At 57.2% G+C, this 17,841-nt stretch overlaps 1 protein-coding gene and 1 long non-coding RNA gene across 7 annotated transcripts in view; both read right to left on the minus strand.

Moving 5' to 3' along the window:
• Positions 1-8,490: 8,490 nt before the first annotated feature.
• On the minus strand, positions 8,491-11,234 carry LOC102901412. The gene is made up of 3 exons (XR_441591.4): positions 9,502-11,234; positions 8,921-8,983; positions 8,491-8,803 (listed from the first exon to the last, which is right to left on the minus strand). It is a non-coding gene; the product is annotated as an uncharacterized LOC102901412 (long non-coding RNA).
• A 2,483-nt stretch (positions 11,235-13,717) lies between these two features.
• Positions 13,718-17,841, minus strand: part of ZBTB7C (zinc finger and BTB domain containing 7C) — a 353,805-nt gene continuing 349,681 nt past the window's right edge. For all 6 annotated transcript variants that reach the window (XM_023241972.2, XM_023241973.2, XM_023241975.2 and 3 more), the window contains one exon: positions 13,718-16,714. In XM_023241972.2, coding sequence (XP_023097740.1) covers positions 16,063-16,714 — 652 coding nt within the window. In that variant the 3' untranslated portion in view covers positions 13,718-16,062. The remainder of the gene's footprint in view (positions 16,715-17,841) is intronic.

Here is a 17,841-nt window from a genome sequence, read left to right on the forward strand (position 1 = left end):
GAGGGAGGCCACCAGGCTGGGCGGGACAGTGCAAAGTGCTCACACAGGGTCTTGTACATGGTGGGAGCTCCATTAGCATCCTCGATGGAGGTGCTGGCCACTGGGTGCCCTGTGCTCAATGGCCCAGGCAGAGGGGGCAGGGCTGGGGAAATGGGATGTCCGTGGCCAAAGGCTGTGTGAAAAGGAAAGAGTTCATATCCTTTCCAACTGACAGCTGGGGCCGGGCTCAGTGTGTGTGTGTGTGTGTGTGTGTGTGTCCTAGGCTGAAGTGACTGTCCTGTGGGGTCTACAAGGCCACCCTGCAGGGATATCAGTTTCTGAGGAAAAAGTGAGTGCTCCCCGGAGGTTCTCTGGATCCCTCCCCTACCCTTGAGACTGGCCTTGGGAGGCAGAAGGGAACCTGCTGTGCCCCCCCCCCCCCCCCCCCCCGTCCCTCGCCAGCTGGCCCAGGATGTGTGTCATGGAGGAAAGGCAAGTGGCTCAGGGAGCTGACCAAGGAGCTCTGTCTCTGAAGGCAGAGGGTCTAGATTCAGAAAAATTCCCATCTGTTTCTCTTCCATCATCCTTGACCGCCCCCCCCCCCCCGCCCCCGCCAATACGCCCCCAGTCACGCTTTAGTGGATGCGCCAGGCTGCGCTCAGCCAAGCAGGAAGGTTAAGGGACGGGTCCTATGCCAATTTTGGGTGGAAGCCTGGAAGCAAGTGTGGCGGCACCAATGCCCCATCCTCACCAGAGTCTTCTCCCCTTGCCAACTTGGGCAGCTCTGGGTTTTGTTTTTGGGGGGAAGGTGGCATTTCCTCCTCCCGAGATGGTGCTGGGCAAGGGTAGCCTCTGCGGGCAGGGCATGGCAAGGACCAAGGGACACAGAGAAATGTGACAGTAGTTGAGGGTGGTTTAAGGTCCTGGACAGGAGGGGTCCCCTTGCTCTGGACATGGTGATGGTGCGGAGGGGTCTCCGGGTTGTTTGCACGTGGGTGGGGGACCCTCTCCCGTGTGCTTCCCCGCATCTCTGCTAACTTCGGTGCACATCCGAGGCCTCGGACGGAGGGTGGGGCATCCGGGGCCTTGGCTCTCGGCTCAGCCCAAGAATGGCTCTCTGGAGCTCCTTAAGTGAACGGAAGCTTCTGTTCCAAGGCAGGGCGCTCTTCCCTCTCTGCTTCAAGACCTCCCGAAAGCGGATTTCTTCCAGCAGCTCAGCGCTCACACAGGAGCTTCTGGAGCGATCTTTCCCAGTGGGTGGGGTGTCACAGCCCCTCCTCCTCTCCCTGCTTGCACCCCGCCCCCCTCCCGCCCCCCCCCCCCCCGCCCCGAGTAATCTCCAGCAGCCTAGTCTGGAATCACAGTTCCTTTCAGGTGGGCTGTGGGTGCTCCCGGTGCCCCGACCCTTCTTCACCGGGTCCCGCAGCGCCTGGGACCCAGCGCCGCCTCCGCCCCTAGGCCCCGCCCCCAGCACGCGCGGCCCCCTCCGGCCCCGCCCCCTCCGGCCCCGCCCCCGCCAAGCGCTTTGTTCCCCGAGCTGCGTACCTGCGCGCGGCGGCCACACGGGGGCGCGGCGGAACTGGCGGCGGCAAGCGGTCCCTTTCCCTTTCTCCCGGCTTCTTCGCCTCGCGCCCGGCAGGGGCCCACCCGGGCGCAGGTCTCAGCGCGTCAGGGCTGCTCGGAGGAGGCGGGCGGCGGGGGTGCTTCCACAATCGTTTCCCATGTGAGCCTCCCGGGGTGCCCCGTCTGGGATCCCGGCCCGCTGGTTCCCGCTCCCCACTTCTGTCCCCGCTCCAGGTCCGAGTCAGACTCGGGGAGCCCCCGTCCCCCCGCATCGCCGGGCCCGTCGCGTCTGCACCGTGACCCCCTGGCGCGGCCGCCCTGAGGTCTCTGTGACCCGCGGGGGTGCTTTCTTCCTCTGGGGAGATTTCTCCCGAGTCTCGCTCTAACTCGAGAAGGAATACCTACCTTGTTCGGATTTAGCTATCCATAAGTAGTAAGATTGCAGTAGGCGCTCAAAACATGTCTGTTGAATGGCTAGGTGACATATGTTAGGCCGTGGTGCATTCATTATCATACTAATTTTTTAGAGCCGTTTTGAGTTCACAGCAAAACTGAGCAGAAATACAGAGTTCCCCCCCTAGGCCAGTGCCTCCTTCCCCAGCACAGCCTCCCCCTACCATTGTCACCCTGAAAGGGAGTGGCTTATCTGTTACAATGGGTGAACCTATGCTGACTCATTATCACGCAAAGTCCATAGTTTATGTTAGATGTCACTGGTGCCCTCGTACAGTCCGTGGGCTTTGACAAGTATGTCAAGACAGGCATCCGCCACCGTGGATCGTAGTTTCATTGGCCCTAAACATCCTCCAGGCGCCCTATTCATCTCCCCGCCCCGAGTCCCTGGGAACCACAGTTTTGTCTAATCACACTTGATTTTCACATCCATCCAAGAGATAGGAACTCTTCCGGTTTTATCTTTGAAGAAACTGAGGCTCGCGGCTGTCAACCAGGGCCTACCTAGCTTCCGGGCAGGAGGGTCATTAAATTCCAATGCGTCACCCAGGCTCTCTGCGTCTGTGGCCTGAGATACACTCTTGAACAATAAAGCCAGTAGTGGCTTAGGAGCAGAGCCCCAGGGAGCCCATCATCACAGCACTGCTTCATGCTGGCCAGCAACTCAGGGGACCCCTCTGTCCTATGCGGCTGTTACCGCAGGCAGAGGTGTAACAGGTGTAACAGGTGCAGACTGCACAGTTCTGCTTTGGGCAGGAGGCACCTGCTTTGGGCAGGCCCACCGCTAACATTAGTTGGCTGCCATATGACTACAAGTGGAGGCCCCTCGCCTGTGACCTGCCCCTTCTCTTCCCCACCCTGGGCTCCTACCTCCCCACGAGGGACTTCCAGAGCGTGTGTGGACACCCAGCCTAGGACTGATGCCTCCAGGCCTAGGAGGGCACACCCTGGGGGGACCAGACACCCACAGGAAAAGAAAACTGCAGGGCCCTGGAAGTGGGTTCTGGGCCCTTTATGCAAGGTCCCAGGTGCCCAGAATATGCTCCAAGTGGGCGCATCCCCATGTGATGAGGTTACCAGATTTAGCAAATGGAAATACAGGATACCTAGTTAAATTTGAATTTCAGATAAACAACAATACAAATATATATATATATATATATATATATATATATATGTATGTTACTATATCTCAAATGCATACTTAAACTAAAAGATTATTAGATTATTGCCGTTTGGGGTGCCTGGGTGGCTCAGTCAGTTAAGCGTCCGACTTTGGTTCAGATCATGATCTCACGGTTCACGGGTTTGGGCCCCACGTCGGGCTCTGTGCTTCCAGCTCAGGGCCTGGAGCCTGCTTCGGATTCTGTGCCTCTCTCTCTCTTTCTGTCCCTCCCTGCTCGCGCTCTGTTTCTCTATCGAAAATAAATAAACATTAAAAAAAAATTTTAAATTGTTTATCTGAAATTCAAAATTAATTGGGTATCCTATATTTTATTCACTGACGGCACCCAATGGACTTCTGACCCATGGGGACAGACACAGCGGGAGACGGGCCCCAGGGGGGACCTCTGAAACACGGGGCTCCGGGCAACAGATACAGTCACTAACGCTAAGGCTCTCCCAGCTAGCTGTAGCGTCCTGGGTTCTGGGGGTGCTGGGGACAAGGTCCTTGCCAAGGGCTAGCTCCTGGGCCAGGAGGAGGCCAGGGTGGTTTGACCAGAAATTTTACCACGAAATCCTTTGGGATGCATGTACGTTGGAGGGAGGGTGGGGAAGGGGCAGATGATGGGAGCAGGGAGGGGGACAGAGAAGGGAGCTTGCTGCTATGGCCACCATCACTATCCCTTCTAGAAGGTTGGAGATGGTCAGGGGAGTGGGGACAGAAGTTCCAAGGGGAGTTGGGGGAGGGGACTGACAAATCCCCGGAGCTGCCTGTGGTGAAATCTCACTGCAGGTGTGTGGCCTGCTTCCCCAGCTGCATGGTCCCTGCCACTCGAGTTAGAGCATCCTGCGCCGGGTCGGGAGGGGAGTTGGGCAGGACTTGAGGGAGGCAAGTGTGGACAGCCTACTGAGCAGGGCAGAGGGCGGTCTCCCTGCTGGCCTGGTGTTGGCATTTGATGGTCTGGGCCTGGGTCTGTCGGTGGTGCGGTCTCTTAAGGCAGCAGAAGGAGCTGTCATCTGAGAAAAACTGGCTTAGAGAGGAGACATTGGATAAGGTGGAGAGGCCAAGGCAAAGGTTCTGGAATCATTTCTGAGAAGCTTTTGTGACCGACTGACAGGGGCCAGATGAGAAGCGGAGTTCTGATCTACCCAGTGGCTTGCAAAGGGGCTTCTGGGGAAAGAGAAGCCAGTGTCCTCGAGGCAGGGTCCTGGACAATCTTGAGCAGGTGGAAAGAATTGGAATGCTTCTCAGGGAGCTAGGTTCTGCTGGGGAAGACACGTAACCAGGTAACATGGGTAGGGCCCGGGTACCCCCAGGGTGCAACCTTGACTCCGGTCGTGGAGACGGAATTTATCTTCAGACAAAAGTGGAAAGTAGCTGCCTCTATCCACTTCTGTCCCCTCGAGTGTTCACCTCAAAGGTACGTTTCATCACCTTCTACTCCTGCCCGCCTTTCCCCTCTTTCCCAGCCCTCCACAGACAGCAGGGAAGGGTAGAGAGAGGACACGGTCACCCCGGAGAGACCCGATTGTCCGGTGTCTGGACATTCCCGGCCAGAGCCTATTCTGTACATCGATGCTAACCGGGCTGGCCGCAGACAGGTAACCTCTCCCACACAGAGAATAAAGTGAGAAAGAGACGTAAAGAGAGAGTGTGAACAGGAAGCCCAAGGACGCATTCTGGGTCTGCAGTTAAGGCACAACTCCCGACAACGAACGCGTTTTGCAGAGCTAGTCACACACACAACCCTAAGCACAGGGGTGACGACGCAGGTGTGTGTGTGCGTGCCCGCGTCTGCATGCGGGCTCGCGCGTGTGCGCGTATGAGAACAGAACGTCCAGCGGGCTCACCCCCATCGGAGACACAGGAGGGGAAGCAATTCTGCGTGTTGCTTGGCGTGTTCGGGATCGCATGGCACCCCCCAGGGGGCTATTTCGGATCTGGGGCGTCACTGTCAACAATGCTTACATCACGCAGCCTCGGTTTAGGCCCCCATCCTGTGTGTCGGGCAGCTTCAACCCTGGGAAGAGTTGAGGATGGCCTTTGGTTGGGAAATCAGGCCTAGTTCTAGCGGTCCTTGACGCAGAAGCATGGGATCTTGAGACGTGACAGCAGAAAGAAATCCCGGGGCCCACCACCCGCCCCCTCACTTTCCAGATGATAAAATACAGATTGAGAGAGTTGAGGTAACTTTCTCAAGGTCGCCCAGAGAATCGGTGGCAGAGAAAAAAGTCTTTGAAACCAGCCTCCTAAATTCTGGCCAGCCCGTCAGGCTGCCCTGAGCAGCGGTAAAAAGGAATTCCAAATGACGAACGGAAGCTCTCAGAAGTCGCGACATCACGGCTAAGTGTCCTCAAAACAGAAAAATCCAAAGTAACGGTCGGACTCCGCTGTTAGCATCAGGGCCGTAATGACGTTTCTTTCCTTGTATGAACAGACGAGAGAAATGACGGAGGCCTGGGGTCCCCAGGCCAAGCCCGCTGACTGCACCTGAGCTCTGTCACTTTTCGGTGCTCCTGCACTCAGTCACTCTTCCCATTTGGGAGACACCCCCAATAAGTAAGCAGTAGGATGCAGAGGCTCGGAGGGCCAGGAGTATCCTTTCCCGTCTCTCGGCAGCTAGAGGGGGAGACCGGGCCGTAGCCTTGGCTCTTTGGATGGTCCTGCCTGGGACTTCACACCCAGAGACAGTGACGCCCAGATGAGGGGGACGGTCACGGCCTGGCGGCTTCTTGGGATGCTGACGGTGATGCCGATGTCCTGCGGCTTTTGGTTTCTCCCTGTTTTCTGAGGCTGGCCCTCCCACTTCCCTTCGGTCGCCCGAGCTACAGTATCCTTTTAACAAATCTGTTTTCTGCTTCCTTGTCGGTCTCCCCTGGCTCGCGGACAAGCCCCTCGCCTGCTGCATTCGAAGGAGAACGGAAAGCCTACACCGGTCCCTGTCCTAGTGCTTCTGTTGACCCTCTGTTCTGTATGTCTGGCCATAAAGATCAGAGAGGCACTTGTCTTGGATGGCCCAATAAAATCAAGTTGGAGGCTACACGTACATTTCACCAGGGCCTACAGCCTTGGCCTGAGGAGAGAAATGTCGAGGGTCGGAACGTCTCAGTGTCCAGCTGGTCACCCAGTGGAGCCTGCAGAAACTGGCAAGTAAGGCGCCGGGAACCCCTTCTGTCGTCTGCCCCCCATTCATGGAGGAACCAATGCCGGGACGCCCGGACACGGGGGAAGAGACCCCTGCAGGCAGGGGAACATTTCGTGCAGCGTAAGCCATCGCCCCCCCTGTCATTTTCCTCAGGACTCCGACTGGTTTGCAGGGATACTGTAGGTGGTGTAGGAAATCAGCCGGGTGTGTGTGGGGGGGGAGGCTCTTCTCCATCAGGGAACGGGGGAGGGGTGGGGGTCCGAATGGGGAGAGCACGAGTCAGCGTTCGGACATCTGCCACTCCCAGGGCACCGTCCACCTGCGGTGCCGTCCTGCCCTTCTCCCACATGCCCCCTCTTTGCTGGCTCCCAGAGGAGCCAGGACCAGTAGCTAGTGGGTGTGTGGGGACGTGGTACACAGAGGGGCAGGCGCCTGTTAGGGACTGAGTGCTTGTGTCTTTCTCAAATTCAGATGTTGAGCCCCTGCCCCCACGTGATGCTCTTGGGAGGTGCGGCCTTTGGGAGGCGATTAGGATGAGACGGGGTCATGAGGATGGGGTCCCGTGATAGAATCAGTGCTGTTAGAGGAGTCACAAGAGAGCTGGCTTCCTCTCTCTGCTCTCCATTCTGCGAGCCCACAGCGGGGAGATGGTCGTCTGCAGCCCAGAAGAGGGCTTTCAGCTGAACCCTACTGTGCTCCCGCCTCCGGCCTCCAGGACCACGAGGGACACGTTCCTGTTGCATCTAAGCCATCCAGCGTGTGACATTTTGTTACAGAGAGCCGCTGTTCCCGTCCCCCTATAGGAAGGAGCCTGAGGTGTGGCAGGAGTGGAGGGCAGCATAGGAGGGGTGCAGAGACGGGAGAGGGATGGACATTTTGCTGCTGGTTTGGGCTGGCCAAACCGGTTCACATAACTGAGAATGACACTTTTCTTATATCCGAGCACGACCAGAAAATGTCCAGGGCCTTCTCAAAACATGGAGTCAGGGAAGGGAGATCCAGCAGAGGGGGGTGAAGGGCAGTGGTGGGGGAAAATGGAGCCCTTTCTTTCCGGCGGGCTACTCGGTCCTGCTCCCTCAATAAAATGCAGATAATTTCACGGGAAGTCACCATGCAATTCAGCGACAGACCCACCCCAGCCCCGCCAGACCTCTACACCCACGTCCTTCCTTTCTAGAACTTCTGGGACCACCATGGCTTCCCTTGGTCTTTCCCCCAACACCTGCAGGCCTGGGCAAGGAGACAAGTAGAGGTCCCCATGTCTTACGTCAAACCATATAAATCAAGCTAACAAATTGTTAAATAAATTAAGTTGTCTCCAATCTTGCCAAGCATACCTTCAGAAAAATCTAGAAAGCTGGGTTCACTAGATCCTTAGGTTCCTTGGGGTTCTGGTGGGGCAGAGCTGGTCTATCAGCCCACAGCCACCCCTGGTTGTCCCTCAGCTTAGTGGGAGGGACTCCTGCAGCAGCCTGCCCTCCGAAAGGCCTGGGGAGGGGTCTGCTGGGAGTTGTGGGGGGGGGGGGTCTCAGGTACTCTGAGCATGTGCCGTCCAGAAAGGGCACAGGCTCCTTAGATTCTGGGACCCGTGGGGAGCCCTTTAAAACATGGAGCCAGGGGCGGGGGCCTGGTTTCCAGGCCGAAGGGCTGTGCTGAGAACCCTTCTCATCTTTCTGAGCCAAATTTTTCGGCTCCGATTCTGAAATCACGACTCCTTTCCTGGCATGTGGGACAGGCACATGCCTCTGTTCGCCTCCCTCCCCTCCAGGTGTGTGCTGTCAGCCCCAGAGCGGTCCTTGTGGCGCCCGGGGGGACCGAGGGGGGCTGGGCTATCATCGGGCAGCATCTGGAGAGGAGGCCACAGCCACAGGTAATCAAAGTTCTGCCGTTGAATGGGTCTCCCTGGGTGTCTTCAAACGGCTTTCCATGCCAGGCAAACCCTGAGAAATCACCAGCTCCATAGTCTAATTTAAAAAGAGGATGTCCTCGTCGTTTCCTTCTCCCACCTTTCCCACAGGAACCCGGCAGCCGATTAACCCCCGGCATTGGATTATCCAAAACAACAACTCAGACAAGCACCGGGACAAGCCGTGTGCGCTGGTCCTTTCCTCCCTCCCTCGGCCCCTCTCCCCTTCCCTCCTTCCTCTTCCATTGGAGGAATAAAAGCAACACAGAAGAAAAAAGGTGAAAAACAGAAATAAGCATAATTATTTTGCGTGGCGTTTGAAGGGGCAGAGAGGAAAGAAAAAAGGAAACCAATGTGGATTGAGCACCTACTAAGTGGCAGGCGGGGCTGGTGCTCCACAGGCCTCCTCCAGCCCCACGACAGCTCTCTGAGATGTCACCTCCTTCTTTCTATGGGGCCGAGCAAGGCAGCCCGGGAACACGGGGGCTCCAGGGCAGACAGAGGCTCTGGGTCAGTCCCCGGGGCAGAGGCTGGGCTGAAGGCAGACGGGGAGGGAGACTCTGGAATCCTCTCCAGCCACTAGCAGCTCCATCTGGAGGAGGAAGGAAGGTGGCGAGCCCCGTATCATTTTGCTCCCTTCTTTCTTGCTATGCCACACCCTCCTCCCCCTCCTGCCCTCCCTCCCCCACCCCACCCCGCAAAGGCCCACCTTCGTGGGAAATCCCAGCCTTTAGGAAATGAAAATGCATCTCTGCGTCTCAGAATGCCGTTCCTGTAAGGAATGATATCGAAATGGCAAGATAATAAAGCCATTGTCAGTAAAGCCCACACGCGGGCTCTGCTGTGCGGATTAAACTAGAAAAGCCCGTTTTGAGGAGGGAGCCTGAGCCTGGGCCTGAATCTCGGCACTGGCAGAGCAAAGTGGGTTAAAGTTCTGGGTCCCTGCAGGGAGGAAGAGGGGGACAAGGGGGACCCAGCCTGGCCGAGGTTACACTCCGGGGTGGCAGGCTTATATGTCTCCGGGGCAAGGGGTGGGGGAGCTCTGAACGAGGGTTTTCCAGGGCTGCAGAGCCCTTGGCGTGTCGGGGGGGCGGAAAACGGCCGGTACGAGCTTTGTTTGAGTCGTCTAAATCTGTCTAAATTCGTCTAAATTGTCTGAATTCTGTTCCTTGGCTCTTTCTGGGCCTCAGCTTCTGAGGGGACCGTGTGGTGCGGTAGCCAGGAGGCAGCACATCCGGGTTCCAGCCCCGTCTCTGCCACAGCTCGCCGGCCCTGCCCCCTTGTCCTCACCGTCCGGCCGCTTCGGGCTTCGGGCCCGCCCCCCATCTGCAGAAAACCGCTTGGTATGTGGCGTGTTTTGAGGCCACATTATTGGAACTCTTTTCCTATTTGGAGAATATGCGTCATGAGTCCTTCCCTCTCAAGGCGGAAGCCGGAGGCTTACTTTCCCAGGCGGCCTGCGGTTAGGCCGCGAGGCATGGGCCGTGAGCTGTCGTAGTCAGATGCACCGGAGCAAGGTGCCACGCGGCGGGGAGCAAAGTGAGGAGGTCCAGATGTGTGGGATCTGTTTTCTTCGGGGAGCAGGGTGGTGGGGAGTGGGCCACGGGGTGGCGCTCCGGGGTCACGGGCCGGTGTTAGTAGGGTGAGCGGTGGGGTCTCCGCCTAGCAGCGGCAGCAATCAGATCTCCGCTGGAACAATGTGGCACAGCGCGCCCTGGGGGTTGTTCCTGGCTTCCAGGCCTTGGACTTTGTGCAATATGGACAAGGGCACCACTTCTGAACACTTGACTGCCATCTGCTGGAAAATGGCTGTGATATACAAACCTAGTGTCTGTTACAACAAACATACAGGTCTGTCTAGGTGTGAGTAGTGCCTCTTCAAGAGTCCTGGTGTTGTGCAGTATGCAACCTGCGCAACTGATCTTGGTGACTGCAAGCCTGACTCTTCGGCCCTTGTGGAGATTCTGTAAGAGACTTCTCATTTTTAATAAATGCCTTTTCTACTTAAGCTACCTGGATGGGTTCTGCTGTTTGGCTAAGAATCTCAACTGCTACAAATAGGGATAAGGATATGTGCCGCATTGGGCTGAAATCCAGTCAACCAATGGATGTAAGAGTCCTCTGAGGAAACATAAAGCACTTAATGTCACTCAGAGGTTGTGTGTGTAATGTATTCATTTTTAGAGGAACACGGGAAAGGGTCTGATTCACTCTATCTTCCTTCCTTATTTCAGAAACCCCTTTGTTTATTCTTTTGCATTTATGGCCAGGGTCAAAGTTCATGGTTGAATAGAGGAATCCCAAGGATGAGAATGAGAGTACGGCGTTATAAATATTCCAGCAGGGAGGCCTGTGGGGAAAATGGCCTTGCTGGGGCTTGTCCATGCACTGCCGTGCCTCCTATTGTCACAAGGAGGGATGACATCCGCCTGCGTATCATTTGTCTGATGACTCGGTGTGCGTGAGCGTGTGTGCGTGCGCGTGCGTGTGCGCGCGTGCGCGTGCGCGCGCGGGTGCGCGTGCATGTGTGGGTGTGCGTGCGTGCGTGCCTGGCTGCCGCTCAAGTGATCAGTTTCCAGGTTTTCCAGGATGGTCCAGATTTGAGCTGTTTTGTCCTTATTTGTCAGTCCGTTTCTGGGCCCAGAGTTTTTGGTTTAGGCCGTGTGGGCTCTGTCCCTCAAGGTCACAACAGCCCCTGCCCAGGATGTGGTAAGGAGGAAAGAATGAGCAAAGCCTCCCCAGGGAATCCTCTCCCCATCAATTGCTGGAAATGCGTGTTTGACTCAGTCCTCAGTGCTTCAAAGCCGAAAGGAGGGAGAGGGGCTATCTGCTTGCTTCCTGCAACCCCCTCCACTCCTGCACCCCTCAGCAGGGTAGGGGAGAGGTGGGGGGCGGCGGGGGAGGTCCAGGGGTGATTTCAAGGCTGTCGGTCGGAATCAGCCATCCCCGTTGGCTGCTTGAGGCCTGAAACCGCTTTGCTCCAGGGCCTTTCTTTCCACCTTGAACGAGGAGCAGGGGTGTGTAAAGGCCGGGAGAGGGAGCCTGTGAGTCACGTTCACCCTCGGAGGCTCCCATCAGGGTGTCAACAGAGGGCAGGGAAGAGAAGACAGAGTGCTTCCCTCCGTCCTGAAAGACAGCTGGGATAGGAAGAGGCACCCGGAGAAGGGGACAGGGTGACACGGCGGGGGGGGGGGGTGGGGAGGGATTGGGGGGATTGGGAAGTAGGCCACCGGATACAAACGTTTTTGATTCCGGAATTTGTCTCGGGTCCCTGGAGGGGCCTCTGACCCTCTGCCTGCAGGTGGCATTTTCCATCCTGCAGGACCTCCTGACCCTTCACTCCTGGAGAGTGACAGACTTGTCGGATGAGGGAGCCTGTGGCCAGGAGGCCCTGCTCTTTCTCTTTCCCTTACGAAGCCCTAACGGCATTTGGCGCTCAGAAGGGCAAGTACACACACACAAGGGCAACACACAGTTGGGCTGTTTCTGGAAATGCCCGCCTGTCCACTGCGGTAAGCTTGGAAAACCCTCAGGGAGGACGAGCTGGCCAGGTCGCAGGACACGAGGAAGAACGGGGTCTGGGGAGAGGGCTGCCGGGATGTGACACGGACCGACCGCTGCAGCCCGCCAAGTGGAGACCTTTGTTCTCCGCCGTGAGTTCGGGCCTTGGGGACAGATAAAGGCCCAGGGTGAGAGACGGTCTTCATTCCTGTTGGTTCATTACTGTTTGGTCACAGAAGGGCTTCAAAATCAGTCAGGGCCTTTTGTACAGGGTTCCGTTTCTCTGGCCCCGCGTTGCTGGAGGTGGCCGGAGGAGGGCTGCGGGTGGGGGAGGGTGGACAGCCCTGGGCCACCGAGCTGAGTTTGGTGAACTTTTCCCCGCTCATCTTCTCCACGTGTCACCCACTCTCTCTGGCACAGTCCTTCCAGGCTCACGTGAGGATATATATTCGCCTTTTCCCAAATCAGACGGAAAGGACCCAGGGAGCAGCCCTCCTTCTTCTGGAGGAGACTCTCCTCTCTGGCATTCTTGAAAGGCTGTGTTGAAGCCTTCCAATGACTAAGAGCCCACTGCCTCACAAGGGACCTCATGCCTCTTTAGGGCAACTCCAGATGCTGGAAGTTATCTTCCTTTGTTTGGACACCCAGCTACCTCCTGGAATCTCCCTCCTATCCGTTTGAGTTGGCCAGACTTTTGGTCCAACCCTCCCTCTACCTGACGGGGCTTTAGAAGTTCCAAGGTCTGTTCGAACGTATTCCCTTAAGCCTTCCCCTGTGGGTTAAGAGGCACACGTTTCTTCGGCCTGTCCTCAGTGGCCTCATTCTCCGACCCTTCCCTCCCGCCCTGTGTTGGGAGTTCCTTTGCTGACAGAACCCCAACTCCCTAACCTCCTTGGAGCCCGAGGGAGCAGGCCATACCTGGCAGGGCTCTATGGAATGCCCACCCGGCCGGGACTAGAGGAGAGTTTACTCACATGAGTTTAGGAGCCCCCAAGGGCCAAGGCCTATTGGAGTCAGTTCCCTATCCTTTCTCCATGTTTGCCTACAGCATTCAGTGGACACCGACCCCCCGGATGAGGACCCAGTGGCCCCAGAATGTCTGAGCTGAGTGGAATCTCGACATGGCCTCGTATTTCTTGCACTGAGCTGGGCTGGCCCCCAAGCCCTCAGCCGTGAACTTAGGCCTCTCAAAGCTGCAGGGCCGCTAAGGAGCATTCTGACTTTACTAGAAGATTCTGGGGAAAAGACAAGTAGTGTAACTGGCAAGTAGTTCAAGGTGATGTTTTTCTATTAAGGCAAATGCATCTATACTACGCGATAGAAGGTGGACGCGTGATTTTCGAAGCCACAACCTGCAGCTGCAGGCTTTTACACTGTGGGAAGGTGGCTTCAGGCAGTTTTGTGGCGTTCAGGCCCCGTTCCCCAACGGACTGCCCCCGGCTGCTGGAGGGTGTTCGGGTGGAGCACTTGGAGAAACTCTGGGTACTTACTCCCCTTTGTCGTTAGAGGTGAGGAAAGGGAGGCCCAGAGTAGGGAAGTGGTTAGCCCGAGGACACACAGCTCGGAGGAGTCTGGAAACCCAGATTTGCCCTGTCCGGAGACGTGCTGCATTCGGTACCTAAGCATGTTTACCATGGCAAGGAAGGGGATCCCCAACGGGCAAGCTTACGGTCAAATAGTGCCTCACACGTCTGCAGGGCAGGAGACCCGGAGGAATTACGTTCTGGCCTCCCTACCTCGCAGCTGCCCACTGACAACTGAAACGAGAATGGGAAGGAGGACGTCAACCTGAACCAGGAAACGGGCCGGCACAGCTTTCTGTCACTTGAAACACGGGCCTTCAGGCGACTACATACGGGTTTGTGCTTTCTGCCAAGGTGTCTTTGACATTTACTGTAAGCTCCTGACACCCGAGCGTCCTGTCCTTTTTTACAGCGAGCACCTACCCATCGACTAGCGGCTGGTCACCTCTCACAGAAGGGCAACTCTCGGTAATTTACTCAAGTCAGTTAATACTGTTTAATAAATAGGCCAGAAAATTAGCTGAGAGGTTTTCTCGGCGGGCTGCGGCGTGCGACCAAAGTTGTGGAAGATTGTCCTTTGAATCACTAAGGCAAACTCTGTTGTGTCATTTTACAGAAAGCAATCACATAAAAAAGAGTTATAAATAGGAAAAAAAATTCCAAAGTTTCCCCACAGAGGGACAGGGAAATTGAAACACCAAAAAAAAAAAAAAAAAAAAAGAAAGGAAGGAAAGAAAGAAAGAAAAAAGGAAAGAAAAAGAAACAAAACAAAACACAACCACCCCTACCCCCACAAAACATTTGCGTCAAGTTCTCCTCGATCATACAGTACTCAAGATCTTTGGATATTTTACAATATACAACTCCAAATTGCAGCCAAGAGAAAACAAAAAGAACTAACCAGTTGTCTGAAAAACTGAGTTTATAAGAAGTCATTACCTTTACAAAATAAAAACAAAGCCCCAACACCACTGGATTCCAATTTGTTCATTTTTCCTTGTTTTCTTGGAAAGTTTGGGTCAGCCCCAACCCCTTGGCTGACGGGGAGGGAACACGGGGATGTTGGCTGATGGGTCCCAGAAGCAAGTGTCAGAAACAGAGACAGGAGTCTAAGAGGTGGCTGCCCAGAAGGATGGTGTCTGAAGACAGAAGGGTGTCAGGACCAGTTTCCCTCTGGTCGGAATGGCGTCTGGTGGGGTGTGGAGTCAGGGTCCTCTTCTGGGGAGCTGGAGAGTGACAGAGTCTGTGGTCTTCTCTGGCCTTTTTGTTCTTTTGTGTGTGTGTGTTTGCTCAGGAAGAAGCCAAGGCGATAGGAAGAGCCGAAGTCTCTTGTGCCCGCAGCTCCCGGACTGGGGACACCGGCCCTGGGCAATCCATGCAGATGAAGCCTCCTACCATTGGGACTACCGAGAAACAAAGGCAAACTCAGCAAGAGAAGGGATGGAGGGCAGGAAAGGGGAGAGAAGAGGAAGGCACAGGGCCAGCAAAGCTGTCTTCCTTCTCGAGACCTACTGCTAGCTTGTGAACCAGGGAGAGCGTGCGTGCGTGCGTGCATGCGTGCGTGTGGGCAGCTGTGACTCACAGAGCCCCCGAGACCCCTACTGGAGCCGGGCCCCGCCTCCCACCGCCGAGGGAAGCCAAACCACCCAGCTTCCTGCCCGGGCCACGAGGGAGGGCTTGAGGGTGTTCAAACACAGCAAAGGGGGCAATCCCCAGCAATACCGGAGCCCTGAGAAACCCACAACAAACATAAACCCTGGGTAACCGGGTGTTTTGTCTGTTTCTAGGAAACAGGGCAGAGGGGGCAGCCGCCAGGTGTTAGGAGGTGACTCTCGGCCCTTCCGTGTTGGCCCCAGGAGTCCCAAGAGACTTTGCACAGCCCTGGAGAGGGAGTCAATGCTAACTAGTCATCCCCAGGGGCCCTGGCTTACACGGTGGCCTGCCTGCCTGGAGAGGTGGGGAGTATTTGGAGTTCCCCACAGCTGCCTGTGGACACGGCACATCTCAGCCCTTCTTTGTCACTCCTGTCTAGGGTGGCCACATTCCTCACCTGTGCTAATAGAGAGGTGGATGTGAGAAAACTAAATCCGGCAAGATAGACGGTTTCACCAGAGACTTTAGGCGTGCAAAGCTCCCACCTTCTCAGTTCTTTTGTGGGGGGGCGGGGGGGGACAGGTGTGTATGTGTGTGGGGGTGGGTGCAAGAGGGGAAACTAAATTGCCAGCTCCCCTTCGGAGCAGGGTAGAGACGACCGACCCGTCCAAGGTCACAGGACGGTGAGGAAAAATGGGCCCGGACTCCAGGAGCCTTCCTTGCCAATAGGGCATTTCCCACAAGGATCCCGGGACGGCTGGAGACGAGAAAAGTGACCCACCAGAGCAGGGTCAGCAGGGACTCCGCCGTAGAATGGTGGCTCAGCTAGGATGGGCGCCCCAGGCCCCTCGGTAGGCCTCGTCCCTGTTCCACCTGGTCTGCCTCTGGCCAAGCTAACTTCCTCCATGGAGCCCCACACGCAGCTCCAGAGTGCTCCTGGGCACCCAGGGTGTGGCCTCCTCGGGGCACGGGTCCCTGTGAGTTTATGTGTGACAGCTAGAGAGACAGCCAGGTAGAGGCCAGGCCCTGTGGGAGGAGATGCCCACCTCAGACACCACCAAAAGGGATGCAGGAGGCCTTGGGAGGCCTGGAAAATACCACTGCTGCTGCTAATACGTTTTCGTTCTTTTCCTTTGTGAATTGAAAGAAACAGTCCAGACCCACTGGGTAGGGCAGGGGACGCCTGGTGGGAGAGGGGGCAAGGGCCGCTGGACTGGGATCGACAAAGACCAGCCTAGTTGTTGGCTTCAGACATGGAGGCCACGTGGTTGAGGCCGGCGAGCCCGGGGAGGCCGGCCAGGCCCGCGGCCCACGGGTCGGGCAGCGGGAAGTAGGGCCGCGCGGCCGCCACGTTCTCGGCCAGCGCGAAGGCCAAGAGGCCCCCCGCGTTCCTCTCGGCCTCCAGCTGCGCGCGCCCGAACAGCTTCATCTGCGTCTCCTCGAACTGCCTCTCCAGCTCCTGCAGGCTCAGCGCGCCCTTGGGCGCCGCCAGGAAGTGCTTGGCGGGGCTGGGGCCGGGGAGGCACACGGCCGTCCCGCCCAGGTGGCCGCCCACCTCGCCCAGCGCGGGCGGCATCACGAAGGCCGCCTTCTCCGGCGCGGGGCCTCCGGGCCCGAAGAGCAGGCTGGCGGCCCTCCAGGCGGCGGGCTTGCGGCCGCGCCGGGGCCGGGCCATGCGGCAACTCTGGCGCTTGATGTGGCGGTGCAGGTGGTCGGAGCGCGTGAAGCTCTTGTAGCAGAACTCGCACTGGTAGGGACGCACGCCCGTGTGGATGCGCATGTGGTTCTTGAGGTCGTAGTTGTGCACGAACTTGGCGTTGCAGTGGATGCACAGGTAGGGCCGCTCCCCCGTGTGCTTCCGCATGTGGATCTTCAGCTTGTCCTGCCTGCGAACGCAGAGGCGGCGGTCAGTCCCCGCGGGAACCCCGGGAGCCGCGCGCGCCCCCCAGCCCCTTCCCCCTTCCAACACAACCCGCTCCAGCTGGCCACGGCCGGCCGCGGCGTCCAACTCCAGAAACGGGCCCCGTGCTAGGGTTTACTTGCAAACGCGGCCTCACTGCAAACGGGTGTGGCTACTCACCTGGATCAGAGGGCTGGAGAGGGAGCGGGTGTCCCGAAAGGCCTCCTTCCCTCCAGGACCCCGCTTACTCGTCAGCTCCGAGCAAGGAAGCCGCACCCTTTGTCGGAGGCCCGGCTCGCACGCTGGAAGATGGGCCTGTCGGGGACACTTCTCCCCACAAGTCAGCAGCCTGGCCTTAGCCCTTGCGCGGTGTGGCGACCTCTGACACCGCCTTGCGCCTTAATTTCACGCCCACTGTCTCCCCGGCAGGTCTTCCCTCCTGTTCCTCCTGTGCCTCTGCCCCATCCTGGCCCCTGGGCTCTGGAGATCTGTCTGTCCTCGGCACTAATCTGGGAGGCTACAGAAGCCGGGCACACCTCGTTCAAGTCTCCTGCACTGTGGTTTCGCATCCCAAGCTGTGGGCTTTCCTCTTTGTCTGCGGAGAATTCCAGGGTTTACAAAAGAGCCAGGTGCGACAAGAATGTAGCCTAATCTAGGGCAAAGCTTTTTAGGATTTACGTGCTATTATTCAGAGGGAAGGTATGGTGTAAAGGTGGGGCTCCGTTGGGGTTTGGGAGCCCCTGCTCCAGCTGCAGACCCACCGCGAACATGCTGAAAGACCTTAGGCAAGTTACTCAACGTCTCTGCACAGAGCTGAAGTTAGCATTAGACACAGTTCCTATTGTCCGGGGCTGACGGAGAGAATCCGGGTTTGTGTCAAACTAGATTCAACACACCTCCTGGTGATCTCGCAAGGAACACTGACATCGCGGGGCTGTCTTCCTAAAGACCGAGCGCTGCACAGGGCAGCTAGAGGAGCCTTCCAGCCTGGCCGAAGCGGAGTCAGGTGGGCTGCAAGAACCCCTCTCGGGGTCCTTCCGCAGCCTTCCCCCACCAGGCCTGTCAGGCCAACGAGCTCTGCGTCCGGTCTCCTACCTCCTCCCCGCAGGTGTG

The sequence above is a fragment of the Felis catus genome, chromosome D3 (genome assembly GCF_018350175.1).
Source record: "Felis catus isolate Fca126 chromosome D3, F.catus_Fca126_mat1.0, whole genome shotgun sequence".
In the NCBI taxonomy this organism is placed as follows: domain Eukaryota; kingdom Metazoa; phylum Chordata; class Mammalia; order Carnivora; family Felidae; genus Felis; species Felis catus.